Consider the following 14,865-nt stretch of genomic DNA (forward strand, 5'->3'; position numbering starts at 1 on the left):
TGATGTAAACAAAAGCTGTAAATTTTAACAATACTGCAACAGCTAAATCCGGCAGGGGTGTTAAAGTACAAATCTCAGCTTCGATTTTGGTGGTGACTAGAATACATACACCTCCCTTAGCTCTTCCTCCCCTATTACTCCTCTGAGCTTCAAGCGAAAAGGCTGAAAAACCATCTAAATATATTTCATCTCTGGCCCAGGTTTCCTGTATTAAGATGATATCATAGGTGGAAATAAAATCTTTAACAGTTGGCATTTGTATTTTGCTAGTCCATCCCGCAATATTCCACGAAATCAGAGACAAGGACCACTTTGAACTTGATGGTCTTGGTCAAAATCCCTGTAGAAGGTGTGGGTTGGGTTTAGGTAGAGTCGATATCACGGATAAGTCTGGTGAAGCACTTTGTAAAGATTGAATATTAGTAGTATTCAGTGCAGAAAGATGATCTTTATTTGGTTCGATTTCATTCCGTTTGGTATTTTCGATATTTCTCCCTCCAGGAGTTACATTTGCCATTTGGGTTTTTAAAGTCTGTAGGAGTTTATCAAGTCTGATGGTTATCTCGCTTTTAGCATCTGTCAGTAAGGAAAGAAATGAGTCAAGTAAAAGGATCTCTTCTGGTAGAAATTTCTCAATTTCTAGGGGATTTGTAGCTTTTTGGTCATGATTCGAATCCAAATAGCTACAGGATAGAGTGTTTAAACATTCTACAATGTCAGTGCTATTTGACAAGAGAGATCTACATCTTGATTGTTTGCCTGAAATCAGACTTTGAGGTGGAGCGCAGTTTTTAAATACCCTTGATAGTAGAAGGTTGTGTTTTAAAAGGAGCTGTCTTCTTTCATAGATACAATTTGTTATATTGTCATCACATAGTGTTATCAGGTCTCTAGCGGATATGTAATTATTAAAGAGATATTCCACTGAGATGATCTGATGTACATTTAAAAGCCCAGGGATAATATAATCCAAGATGTCACATAAATGCTGTTTTCGCGCTTGTAAATTCAGCAAGCCCCACGGTTTTGGGTAGTTTGTTATAGCTATCATATTCCCACAACGAACTAAGTTCCATCTATTATCGTTGGAAGCTGAAGGAGGTATCAGCGTTTTAGGAGATTGAATGTTTTGATGTTGTTTCATTACATTTCGAGATGTGGGGGAGCCCTCTAAGTTCATATCAATTGGATTAATCCTAATTGGGGGATCAATTTGATTTATTTGTGGTGTCAATAGATGGAGAGAAATCTCTTTGTTTGATTTCTTCTTTCGCTTTCGTTTCCTCTTTTGCTTTTTAGACATAGACTTTGGTGAATCCAGGAGTTTAAAGAGTTTGTTGTAATTCATGGTGTTTTTGCGGTGGTTTTTAGATGACTTCAGATTTTTTGTTTTCCTAATTTGTTTACTCCTAGATGCCTTTTTGGCTCTTGTAGAGTTCCCATTTAAAGTCATTGATTGACCATCTTGCTTTCCCTTAGTCTGCGTTGTTTTCGTAGCTGTAGTTATTATAACATCCTCTTTATTTGCTTTAACAGCATTATTAAGTAGAAGGTTCGTTAAAGAGGTAAGTAAAGAGTTCGATTCGGCTACAAATTGAGCAATATGAGTTAGCATCAGGGTGGTTGTATGTGTCCAGCTTTCATTCAGCAGAACCGACTTACATTTTGGAATCTGAGAGGATTCTGCCTCCTGGTGGAAAATATATTCCTCTGAGCAATTTAAATTTACTGAGTTTTCACAATGAGAGGATTCAAGGGACGGCATTGAAAGCGAGCTGTTCTGCATAGAGTCATCTAGCACATTTCTGTCAAGTGTAAATTCATCATGAGAGGATTGTCCAATAATTTGAGCTAATTCCTGGGCTAGGTTACAAGCTTCCTCTCATAATACTAAAACTTGTGGACATTCAAAGAAGCTGAATGTTGGAAGATTCAGGACAAACAAAAGGAAGTACTTCTTTACTCAGCGCATAGTTAAACTATGGAATTTGCTCCCACAAGATGCAGTAATGGCCACCAGCTTGGATGGCTTTAAAAGAAGATTAGACTAATTCATGGAGGACAGGGCTATCAATGGCTACTAGCTGTGATGGCTGTGCTCTGCCACCCTAGTCAGAGGCAGCATGCTTCTGAAAACCAATTGCCAGAAGCCTCAGGAGGGGAGGGTGTTCTTGCACTCTGGTCCTGCTTGCGGGCTTCCCCCAGGCACCTGGTTGGCCACTGTGAGAACAGGATGGTGGACTAGATGGGCCACTGGCCTGATCCAGCAGGCTCTTCTTATGTTCTTATGTTCTTATCAGGACTATAAAGAGAGACAGGACCAAGCTCTGTCTGAAAAAACAAATTTAAATGTGGGCAGAAACAGCAACCAAAGGCAGGATAGAGAGATGAGTCATACCCTGAAGACACAGCAGGACAAAGACAAACAAAGGAAGTGCAAATCTCCTAATCACCTTCAAAGAGATTGTCCTAAAAGACAGACAGGACAAAGAGCTGATTATAAACAAAAGCAAGTTGAAAGAAAAACAGGAAGCCAAACTAAACCAGTTACCATGTGTCTGATAGAAAGAATGATGATTATAAAACCAGATTTTTAATTGACACTGGTTGTACTGTACATTTAATAATAAAAATTTGTTTAAGAACCTTAGCCTGATGGAGGATCCTTCAAGCATCTTGGCCACAAGCAATTTAGGCCCTTGAAGATGATGAAGAAAAATTGATTTCTTTCCCTATATTCACACAGCAGGCATTAAAAGCAGGCCCTGTGTGTAGGGAGAGCAGGCAATGGTCAAGTTCACCTTGCTGTAAATTCCTGAGCTCTTTCTGTGCCAAGGTTTTGCTAATGCATGACCGGCAGATCATTAATTTGGTATTGTTTTACAATCTTTTGATTAATATACTTTTTACTATTTGATCTTGGAAAAGAGGTCTCTGGTCTGTATGCTGCAGAGCAATGGCCTCAGCTAAGGGAAGTCTTCATAATAGAATCAAGGTGGAGAGGAGAGAAAAGTTTTGAGCTTGATACTGATTTTTTACAATGGCATGATGTGTATAATTTTACTTCATAAATGTAACTAAGTGTGTTTTTGAGGTGAGAGGTGTTCTGAAGTGGGCTGCCTTCCCCAACCCTCTGTGTTTGATGGAGAGTGGCTGGCTCAGAATTACCCCTTTTCTTTACTGTGTTCCCTAATCACTCTTTATATTGTATGGCTTTCCACTATAATATGGTGATTTAAAATTAATATTTCTCTATAGCAGTGGAATTATAAGCGGAATTTCATATAGAACTTCCAGTCACTCTAAGGAGAACCAAACCTTGCCCTTGCATCATGGTATCACTTAAAAGAATAGGTTGTAATGTCCTAGAGATGTCCCTGACCAGCTTGGCTGATCAGAAGCCATGATAGAATGGAATGTATGGAACAAAACCATCAGTAACATATGACAACAGAATAGCGGCAATATCAGTCAAGGGGACAGATTGACATCAATCTGGGAAGACAGAAAAACAATAGGATGGGAGGTATCTGTAAAATTATGAATATACATGAATTCATTTTAATAAAGTTATCTGGTTGGTTGGAAATATTGCAAGAGGGAAGAACTGTTACATTACTTGGTGAAGAACTTAGGGGATTGGTTAATTATTGTCACATGCTATAATTGTACGGTATAAAAGATCTGTGCAGACTGTACCTCATTGCAGTCCTCTCCAGACTTTTTGGAGGACTGACCCTGCATATGCTTGTAAAGAATAAAGGCCTACCTTTTTGCTTTAAGCCTGTGTAATTGATTACTTAAAGGACCCCCAGCAAAGATCCCACCGGAGAAAATAAAACATTCTCCATCAAGCCCCCATACACAGAATGTAATGACTGCATCAGGAGATGTTTTCCGTTCTTGAGGAACAGGCACAGTGCAGTTACTTTGCAAAATGCCAGAGGGTGCCAGAGAGCTTGAACTGAAAAATTGCCTATTTGTTCCAGCATTTAAAGATAATTTAATAAGTGTCACTAAAATAATGGAGCTTGGAGGTAAACTTTTTTTTAGTGACAAAATTTGCCAAGTTTTAGACCAAGGAGAAGTGTGTTGTACTGCAAAATTGAAGAATGGACTTTTGTATTTGGAATATTTTGAAACTATGCATGCAAATACAGCCAAAGAAATCTGTGATGCTGGATGTGTCCATGTTTGACATAAAAGAATGGGACATGCCAGCTTAGCCAGAATCAATGCTCTAGAGAAGGAAAATTTGGCTAGAGGCATTACAATTAGACAGTGTAAATCTACAGAAAAATGTGAATGTTGTATAAAGACAAAAAGTGTGAAACCAAAATTTCCATAGAAAAGTGAAAGGAAAAGCACAAAACCTCTAGAATTAATTCACACAGACCTTTGTGGACCCATGAGAACACCATCACAGGGTGGAAATTTATACATGCTTACTTTCAGAGATGATTACTCGAGGTATACTACAATGTGTCTACTGAGAGAAAAGTCAAGTATTTCAAAAATTGAGGGACTGTATCAAGACTGTGGAACAAATTTGTCAGAAGCCAGAAATTATAAGATCTGACAATGGAGGAGAATTTGTGTCCAGGGCTATGCAAGACTTTCTATGCGAGGAAGGCACAGAGCACCAGACTACTGTTGTTTATACTCCAGAATAAAATGGGGCAGCAGAACACATGAACTGGACTCTTGGACAGATGATTCATTCCTTATTGGAAGATGCACAGTTACCACAGAAGTACTGGGGGACAGCAGCAGTTACTGCCACCTACCTGCAGAACCAACTTCCGGCAGCTGCAACCAACAAAACACCTTTCAAGCTATGGCATGATCAGACACCAAACGTGTCTCACCTTCGTGCATTCAGCTGTAAGGCCTTTGTGCACACCCCAAAACAAAAGAGGTCAAGATTTGACAACACTGCCAAGGAAGTAATATTCATTGGATATTCTTCAATGCAGAAGGGATACCGAGTCATAGATCCCAAAACTGGCGAAGTTGGGAGTATACAGAGCTGTCCACTTTGATAAAGGAAAGTGTGCATACCAACCAGAAGGGGCACCACACCAAACAGATGACAGTGAAATGGAAGAAGAAACCACAGTAATACACTAGCAGAGGAAGGCGAGGAGTCTGAGCCAGAAAAGGCATCAGAGGCAGAAGGGGCAGCCGAAGCACCAGCACCCAGACACTCTGAATGCAACAACAAAGGTGTATGTTGAGCCCCAGCTCTCCTAGGGGGATCAGGGAGGGGAGTCAGCCGAGCCCCAGCCTCCTCAGATAGAGCGGGGGGGGGGGGAAATCAGAGGTAGATGAGACTTTAGAGGACAATGAGGGAGTAGTTGACAGCCTGTCAGTCCCCACAGACAGTTCTACCGCCGAAACAGACTTCGCTCCACCTACAGATGCCCCAACAGAGCCGTTGGGGGATGACCAGGCGGGCATGCCAGCCCCACCCCCCCAGGATTCCCCACCTGGCACTTCAAACGCTTTCCTGCCTCCTGAGGCATCTATCGAGCCTGTACTGTCAGATGAGCCGGCGGAGGCTCGCCCCTCCTCGCCCTGCATGAGATGCCGCAAGAAGGTGGGACTTCGAAGGAGTCAGAGATTGCGGGCAAAGACCTTCCCTACTTCAGGGGGCGCCTTCCTGACCCGGTTGCTGAGTCAACTTTCTTCACACGCTGCAGAGTACGCCTAGGTAGCTTAGTTAGGGACAGTAGTGAGTTAGCATAGCTAGGTCTATGAAATGCATTGCCTTTGATGTTACTCTAATAAAACAAGAATTAATTCCAGTCTCGCCTCCGTTTTGTGACTCGCACTCTGGACAGGACAGCATACCACCAGAAAGACTTGCTTACCTTGTGAGAGATGAACTTCCAGAGCCAGAGACCTGGAAACAGATTGAAGCCTTACCCAAAGCTGAAGCTGAGAGGTGGAGGCAGGCAGCCAAGGAAGAGCTGGAAGCTCTACACAAGAATAACACTTGGACACTGACCAAGCTTCCTCAAGGAAGGAAAGCTGTAGGCTGCAAGTGTATATTTAAGAAAAAGCCAGATGCTGAAGGAAATGTTGAGAGATACAAGGCAAGACTAGTAGTCAAAGGATACTCTCAAAAGTATGGACAAGACTACTATCAAACACACTACTATCAGAACTCTTCTGAGCGTTGCTGCTAACAAGAAAATGCAGGTAGAGCACATGGATATAAAAACAGCATTCTTGCAAGAAGAAATAGAAGAGGAAATCTACATGCAACAGCCACCAGGGTTTGAAGTTCCAGGAAACGAAACCCTAGTGTGTAAACTTCACAAATTCATCTATGGACTTAAACAGGTTACCAGAACCTGGAATGAGAAACTAAGAAAAATGCTCTTGAAGGAAGGCTTTGTCCAAGGCAGAGCAGAGCCATGTCTGTACAGTAGATTCAAGAACAACAGATGGATTTACTTACTGATTTACATTGGTGATCTACTGTTGGCTTATCAAGACCCACTGGACAAGCAACAACTAGTGAATAATCTCAACAAAGAGGTTGAAGTGAAGTGCCTAGGTGATGTCACTCACTACCTTGGAATACAAATTGAAAGAGAAGATGATGGATTCTTCTTGCTGAGTCAAAGACAAAAGATCCAAGACCTCGAGAGTCTAGGACTGAAGAATACACATCCAGCACCTACTCCAATGGAAGTGGGATACCTGAAACTGGACCACAAGAAACAACCATGGGAAGGCCATGAGAGCTACAGACAAGCCATTGGAAAACTTCTGTATATCAGCACTATTACCAGGCCAGATGTGGCATAAGCAGTGGGATATCTATGCAGAAAAACCAGCTCGCCAACCAAGAAAGACTGGGAAGCAATCAAGAGAGTGGTGATATATCTGAAGGGCACTGCTACCACCATGAAACTGAAGTTACCGGCTACCTGAGATCCCAAACTAGTGGAATATGCAGATGCTGATTGGGCTGAAGATACTACAGATCAAAAATCCACTAGCGGAAACATCTTCTACTATGGAAATTCTGTGATCAGCTAGGCAAGTAAGAAACAAGAGACTGTAGCTCTCTCTTCCACAGAAGCAGAGTATGTGTCAGCTTCTGAAGCTAGCAGACAGTTGACATGGCTACTTGAACTGTACAAAGATTTAGGCATCTCTATACCTGGGTCTGTCATGATGTGTGAAGACAACCAAGGATGCATCAGACTCATGGAGTCAGATCCATACATAGATGTGAAGCACTATTTCATTAGAGATACCTACCCCAGAGGACTATTCAAGATGTCCAATGGAAGACATGACTGCAGACGCTCTGATGAAGGCGTTGGGCAAAGTCAGATACTGCAAGCTGCAAGACAAGATGAACCTTGTGGGCTGAATCAAACACTCGTTGAGAAGAGGTATTGGAAGTAGGGCAACAGCAACTCCTGTTTGGGTTCTTTTGTTTGTATTCCAGAAGGAAGATAGAGTCAGGGTCCTCCAGCTGGCTAGGCTTGCCTACCTTTACCTGTGCTTTTCTCTATCTAACTTCCTTCTGTTGTAATCTGATATGCTCATGGAAGCTGACCTGCCCCTCCTTCCTTTGTCTTCTTCTTCGACTGTCCAAGGAGAGAGGAGACATCTTTGTCTTTGCTCTCCCTCCTGAGCCATGATGGCAATACCCAAGTCTGGGCATTGTGCCTCCAACTTAGTTAGTTAGAACTAGATATGCCTTTCCTGTCTACTCTGTATTTCTATAAATAAAGTAGCTTTTCTTATTTTACTAAGTCTTAAGTCTCAGTGATCTAAATGCAGGGTAAAAGCCTTCTTCTAAGATAAATACACACACTGGCACATGCAGCTCAGACCACTAAGTATCTCTGCATATATATATACACATATTTCCATAACATTCTGATTATCTCAAAGAATTTCAAGGTGGACAGAATTAGGAAGAGAATGCATCCAGGGGGCCACAAATGTGAAGAGGTAGGGAAGTCCCTATACCCTTGCTGTCACCAACTCTGAGCCATGGAGGGAGGTGAGGGCTCATGCCTGTTGTGCTGAGACTCTGAAAGCAGTCTCCCTAATCTCCTGTTTGGCAACTGATTCTGCCTATGTAGTAAGGTAACAGCCCTAAACATGTGACAATCTGTCTGCTGGAAGCCCAAAACACATCATTCACCTAGCAGATACTATGTTGAAGAATTGCCCTTGTGCAAAAAGAGCCAAAGATGAGCCCATGTGTGGCCTTAAGCAGCAGCTATCGGGAAAGTACCACAGACTCAGTTTGAAAGGCCCCAGAGTTCACAAATGGACTATATATCTGTGGTTCATGAACCTGGTTAAAATTCACTTCTCTTTCTCTCTCTCAGAAATCCCCCCCCCAAGAAAATGGCAGTTAGTGACATCCATTGAGTTGAAATGAAGGTCTGGCTGAATATCCTGATTGAATAAAGTCTAGTGGGCTAAAAATGTTCAATCTCATACAAAATCAACAATAATGTGCCATTATTACAGTATTTGACTGGAAGATCACATTTCACGTCGACATCATTGCAATTTATCCTAACTGTGCATTCATTGTGTCTTCCCAGTAACATCAGCAGATACTGGTTTTGGTGTACTGTTCAACTGCAGATCTCAACATCAATCCCACTAGGAAAAATTGCCTCATCTTTAAAAACCAGCAGGCTATTTTCAGTTATCTCACTGATAAATAAATGGGATAGATAGGTAAGAGGGATTTGCTGGTTTTTGGCAAAACTGAAGTAGTAAGTCAGGTCTTCAGACATCCTCCCCTTCCCACCCCCCACAAACCAGGAAATATTGAGAGAGGTGGTAATAGCCACTTACTCTGTTTCCAGGCATATTCTGCAGCTTTGGGGGCTGTCAACATGGCAAAAGGATGCAGTGAGAGATTACAAGGATGAATCCAGTGGCCCTGCAGATTAAATGAAATCACACATAAATGGATATCTAAACGTTTCCATATATAATTTGATCATATAGTTTCATTATGGTAGCAAATAAAATGCATAGATGGCGCATGCAATGTGTGTGTGGCTACAATATTACACATTGTGTAATTAACATGCTGTTATTATGGGAAGAAAGCAGAGTGAAAATGTTTGGTGTCAGGGTGACAGCACAGTATTGTAAATCACTTGTATGTGCCCTTTAATAAGCATTGTTTATAATTCTAGTCCATCACTTCTGCCTTTCCTCTTTATAATATCTTATCAGGACTGATTTCCTCTGTTGCATTGCTCTTATTTTATTTAGAATCTTGTTAGGATTCAATTGACATGGCAACTAATTCCAGGATACAGACTATGGTACCTTCTGAATTTTCACTTGGCATTCCTTGAAATGTAGCCAATTTTTCTCCAATCTATAGTTGAGCACAGTAATGCTGTTTGTACACTAGATGGCAGTCTATGAATGCTTCCAAGAGCAGCTCCAATCCTTGATCTTTCACTGTAAACTGCAAGCAGAATTGGGACTGACTTCCCATTATAATTGGGAGTATTATACTTTTTTCTGCATCTACATTCTATCACCTGTCCATGCTAATGGGTGAGATATGGCTGTGAGGGCAGGTAAGGGACAATTCACTTGAGCAGCCATTTTAAAAACATTTTTGATCAGTTGCTATTTTTTAATCAATTATTTAAATTTGCAGGTAAGCATTTATTTAAGGGCAATTTCCCAGTTTCTTACAAGACAGTATGTTGGGGCAAAAGGGTGGGGGAATGTACACATTATTAAAATGTCTGGAAAGGCAGGATTTAAATAGTTTGAAACTTAGTGTTATAATACTCTTTCATTTAAGTGCTATCACACAAATATTTTAATATATTTTAAAAAGTAGCTATAAAAACTGTTTTATTTATTTATATTATTTATTAATTAAATTTATATCCCGCCCCATAGCCGAAGCTCTCTGGGCAGACAAAGAACCAATATACAATTAAAACCATATGATAAACAACTTTAAAATAGATCAATTATATCAAAAATCAAAACATAATTGTTTTGTGCTCATTTAAAGGATAATAGTGAGGGTGTGCTGAATGGTGATAGGGTTACCTGGCCAATACATCACCATACACCACCCTGCCAAAACCATGCCTCTAGGACAGGGGTAGGGACATTTGGCTCTCCAGAACTACAACTCCCATCAGCCCCAGCAAGCATGGCCAATAGTCTGAGATTATGGGAGTTGTGGTTCAATAACATCTGGAAGGCCAAAGATTCCTTACCCTTGCACAAGGGAAAAAGAGGAGAGTAGCTCTAAGAACAACCCAGAGTTGTAGAAATTACATTACTATTCTGGTTAAACCAGATTTTCTGGGGAAAACATGGGAGAACCAAGAGTAAAACACAAAAGGACAACACTTTGATCACAATATCATGAAGATATCCTGTGAAAAGTGAGTGGATAGAGCATGGCTATTCCACACTAAAAGCAAAGTATGGATTTACCCAATATTATTAACAAGTATGAATGAACCTATGAACAATTCACAGGGTTAACAGTCCTTTGGGCTGAGAAGGGTGGGGTTTTTTTTGCTTGTGTGGGGCATTGGTATTGTACTCCAAGGACATACAACAGAGTACAGTATACACATCCTGAAAGCCCAACTCTTGAACACACATACCCTTTAAAACCTTTTGGCAGTAAGAGGCAGCCACCATTTGAAGCTGAAGAGTATTGACTGGCAGCCCCAGGAAAAGAGCAGGTGAGGGAACCATATGGGGGTGGGTAGGAGCTCTGAGGATGTGATGGCCACCTCATTGTCACCCCATCTGGCAAGTCCTTTGGTTGGCCATCACAAATACCCCCCTTCAGTCCTAAAGTCAGTGTCTGTGTACTGCCCATTGTTACCAGGAAGAGAAGTAGATAACCCTCATAGTACCAGTTTTAGGAGATGATGGGGATGCTTTCCTGAAAGGGTAAGGGATCTCTACTGTGGATACAGATTAACACAAGCCCTACAGAACCCCATAGTGTTCCGCATTCATTATCCACACACAGAGGCCTACTAATACAGAGTGAGCGCTAGGGAAATAATGAACAAATCTCCTGATAGTATTGTGTTATAATTAATCAGTTTAAAATTCCTGACCAGCTTTGGCCTGAATCATGTCTAGATATAATATACTGCAATTAAAATTCCATTAAAAAAAAGAAACAGAAATAAATAGAAGAAAAATACTGGATCATACTGAGCTGCGTGGTTCAATTTAGTTCTCATATATTCCCCACCACTCCACCTACTGTAGAGAACCTTTCACTATTTAGAGGTTGTGCATAACAGGGATTCCTTCCTCTTCATTGATCTTTGGTTTATTTGCTTTGGACTGGTTTGTCATTACTATATTCAAATGCACAAAAAGGTCTTGAAATGCAAAACAGGTAAAAAGGCATCTAAATCAGCTTCTTTTGTTATAAGTTGGACTTTTTGTGATAAAAATTCCTAAAATAAAAAGGCTGCGTATTCTCAGCTACATGGACAAGAAGGTTACTCATTAGTGTAAATATTTTTAGACACTTCAAATACCAATAATCCAATTTAATAGACTGTTGTTACTTGAAGAGTCTAAAATATTTGTACTAATGTGCAACCAGTAAACACTAATAAGTAACGTATCAAGATGAGAACCAGCTGCATTTTCTTCTTGCCTGCCTAAGGGCACTTCCAGATGGCTCCAAATACAGAGCCTGGAAGAGCTGTTTCTGAATTTCCATTCTCTGCAGTGCAGGCGTAATAAAAATACTAGCATTTATATAGTGTTGTAAGATTGCGCAAAGCACTTCATGTGCATGATATTGTGGGGGAATGAACTGTATATAGTTCTGTGGTAAAGAACATGCATTGCGTGCAGAAGTTCCCAGCTTCAAATTCTGACCTCCAGGTTTTCCTTGTTTGCTTTTTGGACACAAATCGCATAATCTTTCAGACCCACAAAAAGGATTACATGATTGGTGGCATCTTCATGCCGTATTCCCCAACACGAAAATTCCTCTGAGCACCGAAACAATTATGTGAAATGGAAAGTGATGGGAAAAGATATGAGATCACGAAATGCACTTGATGATTCTTTAGTTAATTCAATTAACAAGGAAAAAATGATATGGCATGGAATATTGAAAATAATAGTAGATGCTATTCTATTCTGCGCCAAAAATAATATTGCTCTTAGAGGTTCAAATGAAATAATTGGAGATCCAAATTGCGGAATTTTTAAAAATTTAATTGAATTTGCTAGCCATAATAATACTACTTTAAAAGAAAGTATTGAAAAACAAAGAAAGGTTCCGTTTCATATTTTTCACCCATTATTCAAAATGAAATAATAAAACTGATTGGTGATAAAAGTAGAAATGAAATCATATGCAGAATTAAGAAAGCAAAGTACTACACAATTTTATTCAACTGCACTCCTGATGTCTCAAGGAAAGAACAAATGAGTCAAATGATAAGATACGTCCATGTTGTTGACACTAATGGTAAGGTGATGATCGAAGAAAGCTGCATCAACTTCATTCAATCACATGAAAAACAAGGAGAAGGTTTAACGACTGAAATTTTAAATAAACTAGAAGCTGATAAACTGGATATTCATGATGCCAGAGGACAAGGATATGACAACAGTGCCAATATGGCTGGCAAATACAAGGGAGTAAGAGCACGTATTTTGGAAATTAATAATTTGGCTCTATTTGTACCTTGCGCAGCTCATAATCTAAATTTAGCTGGTGTCCACGCTGCATCTACAACGCCAGAAATGATCACTTTTTTTGGTACTGTGCAGAGATTATTTAATTTTTTCTCGTCCTCAACAACATGATGGGAAATTTTAATGAAGTCTTTAAAATTGTCACTTAAAAGTTTTTCTGATACAAGGTGGTCATCAAAGGCCAATGCAATAAAGTCACTATGTTTACAATTATCCGAAGTAAAGAAAGGACTGGAAACGATTGCAAATGATTGATCAAATTCGGAAGCTGTATCAAATGCAAAAAGTTAAGAAAATGGAAATACATGAAGCACCGGATGAAGGAATTAGCATGACACCCGAAGAATTATTTAAAATGCAAGTTTACAGCGTTTTTGACACTCTATTGTCTCAAATAGATTGGCGTTATGAGCAACTGAGAACTATCTGTGATGATTTTTGCTTTCTCTATGGCTCGGTTTAGAATTGATGAGCGTTGCTGATTTACAAAAATCGGCTGCAGATCTCACTATTAAGTATAGCAAAGATTTAAATATGTACGAGCTTGTGATGCGTCCTTCCCTGGCTCTCCCTGTCAGGTTCCTACCTGCTCGTGGTTACTGCCTGTCTCTAGGCACCACCAGGGACTCCACCAGTCCGGACCGCACTCTCTTATGGTTTACCTATCCGCTCTAGCACAGATCTCAACAAATCCCCCTGCTAGGCAACCACCAGTAACGTCCCAATACTAGTATTCCCAGAGACTCTGAATACTGGTATTGTTATTCTCTTCACCGCTGCCACCATTTGTTACAGTTCCCCTTCAGCCTTGGTCATTACCTTACCCTCCCTTCTGGTCTGTGAAACCCCAGCCAAGGATCAGGCCTTTGGTAAACCAAATTAAGTATTTATTAAAGATAACAAAGCTAACAAGATTAACAAGATTTCTTCTTAAGGCACATAAGCATATGGTTTTACTCAATACTAATCTGAACTCCACCCCCCTCCTTCTTCACTCTCTCCTGGCAAACAACTCTCTCAAACCCCACCAAGCAATCCACTCTTTCTCTTCTCCCCCCAGATTCCACAATTCACCACCTCACATTCACCCAGATTTACCTGTCATCCTTTCATTTATACTGTCAGCCATTTTAAACATTCAGCCAATCATCAAGCATTCTATTGCCCATTCACTCCCCCTCCTCTTTCACTACTTACCATGTATACTCTAAACAACCAGCACTTACCATATATACACTAATATATAGGAACATCACAGAGCTCACATGTGAAATTGAAAGCTTTACGTTTGAAGCCTCGACACTGATACAAAACATTAAAACTGCAACTCCGCTTGATATTCTACAGGCTCTTCATGACTTTGGATTGAGTCATATCCGAATATCAATGTTGCTCTCCGAATATTTCTCACTCTTCCCGTTTCTACTGCTTCGTGTGAGAGAAATTTTAGCAAGTTAAAATTAATTAAGAATTATTTAAGATCGACTATTGGACAAGAATGATTATCCAATCTTTCCATAATTTTGATTGAATATAATATTGTTAAAGATATTAATTATGATGATGTAATCAATGAATTTGCTGAAATGAAAGCCAGAAAAGAGCAATTAAAATAATTATTTTCATTTATAAATACATGTGAATGATCTTGTATATTTCTTGTGTACACAAAAATTATTTATAAACAATTGTTATATCGTATTTGTTTTATTATTATTTACCCCCCCCCAAAAAAAATTAAGGAGCCCAAAAATAAAACCTTGCACAGGGCACATGAAAAGCTAGTTACGGCACTGACCAGGAGTGCTTTGTCCCCCTCCAGAAAGAATGGAGAAAAAGTAAAGTGCTGAACTGGAGGACATTGATATGAAGTTGGTGGAGGAGGAGGCAAAGATCTGCAGCCTTCCTCCCCGCTCCGGGACCTGCCTCCAATACCTCTACTATTTAAGAGACAAAAATTGGGATATGCCCATAATAATCCTGTTCTCACACTAAGGATCACTGGCCAAACCCAGTGGGGGGCCCCATTATTGCTGAAGGCTTCCTCTAGTTTCTACACGCAGTATTTATTTACTCTGCAATTACCTATCTTCCAAAGATTTAAAAGTGTATGTGGTTAATACA

General features: G+C 40.1%; 1 protein-coding gene across 1 annotated transcript in view; it reads right to left on the reverse strand.

The window, feature by feature from the left end:
- C2H2orf80 (chromosome 2 C2orf80 homolog) overlaps positions 1-14,865 on the reverse strand; it is a 38,116-nt gene that overhangs the window by 9,588 nt on the left and 13,663 nt on the right. The window contains exon 5 of the mRNA XM_061607506.1: positions 8,851-8,938. Within this exon, the coding sequence (XP_061463490.1) occupies positions 8,851-8,938 (88 nt within the window). The remainder of the gene's footprint in view (positions 1-8,850; positions 8,939-14,865) is intronic.

Source organism: Rhineura floridana, chromosome 2 (assembly GCF_030035675.1).
Source record: "Rhineura floridana isolate rRhiFlo1 chromosome 2, rRhiFlo1.hap2, whole genome shotgun sequence".
NCBI classification, from domain to species: Eukaryota; Metazoa; Chordata; class Lepidosauria; order Squamata; family Rhineuridae; genus Rhineura; species Rhineura floridana.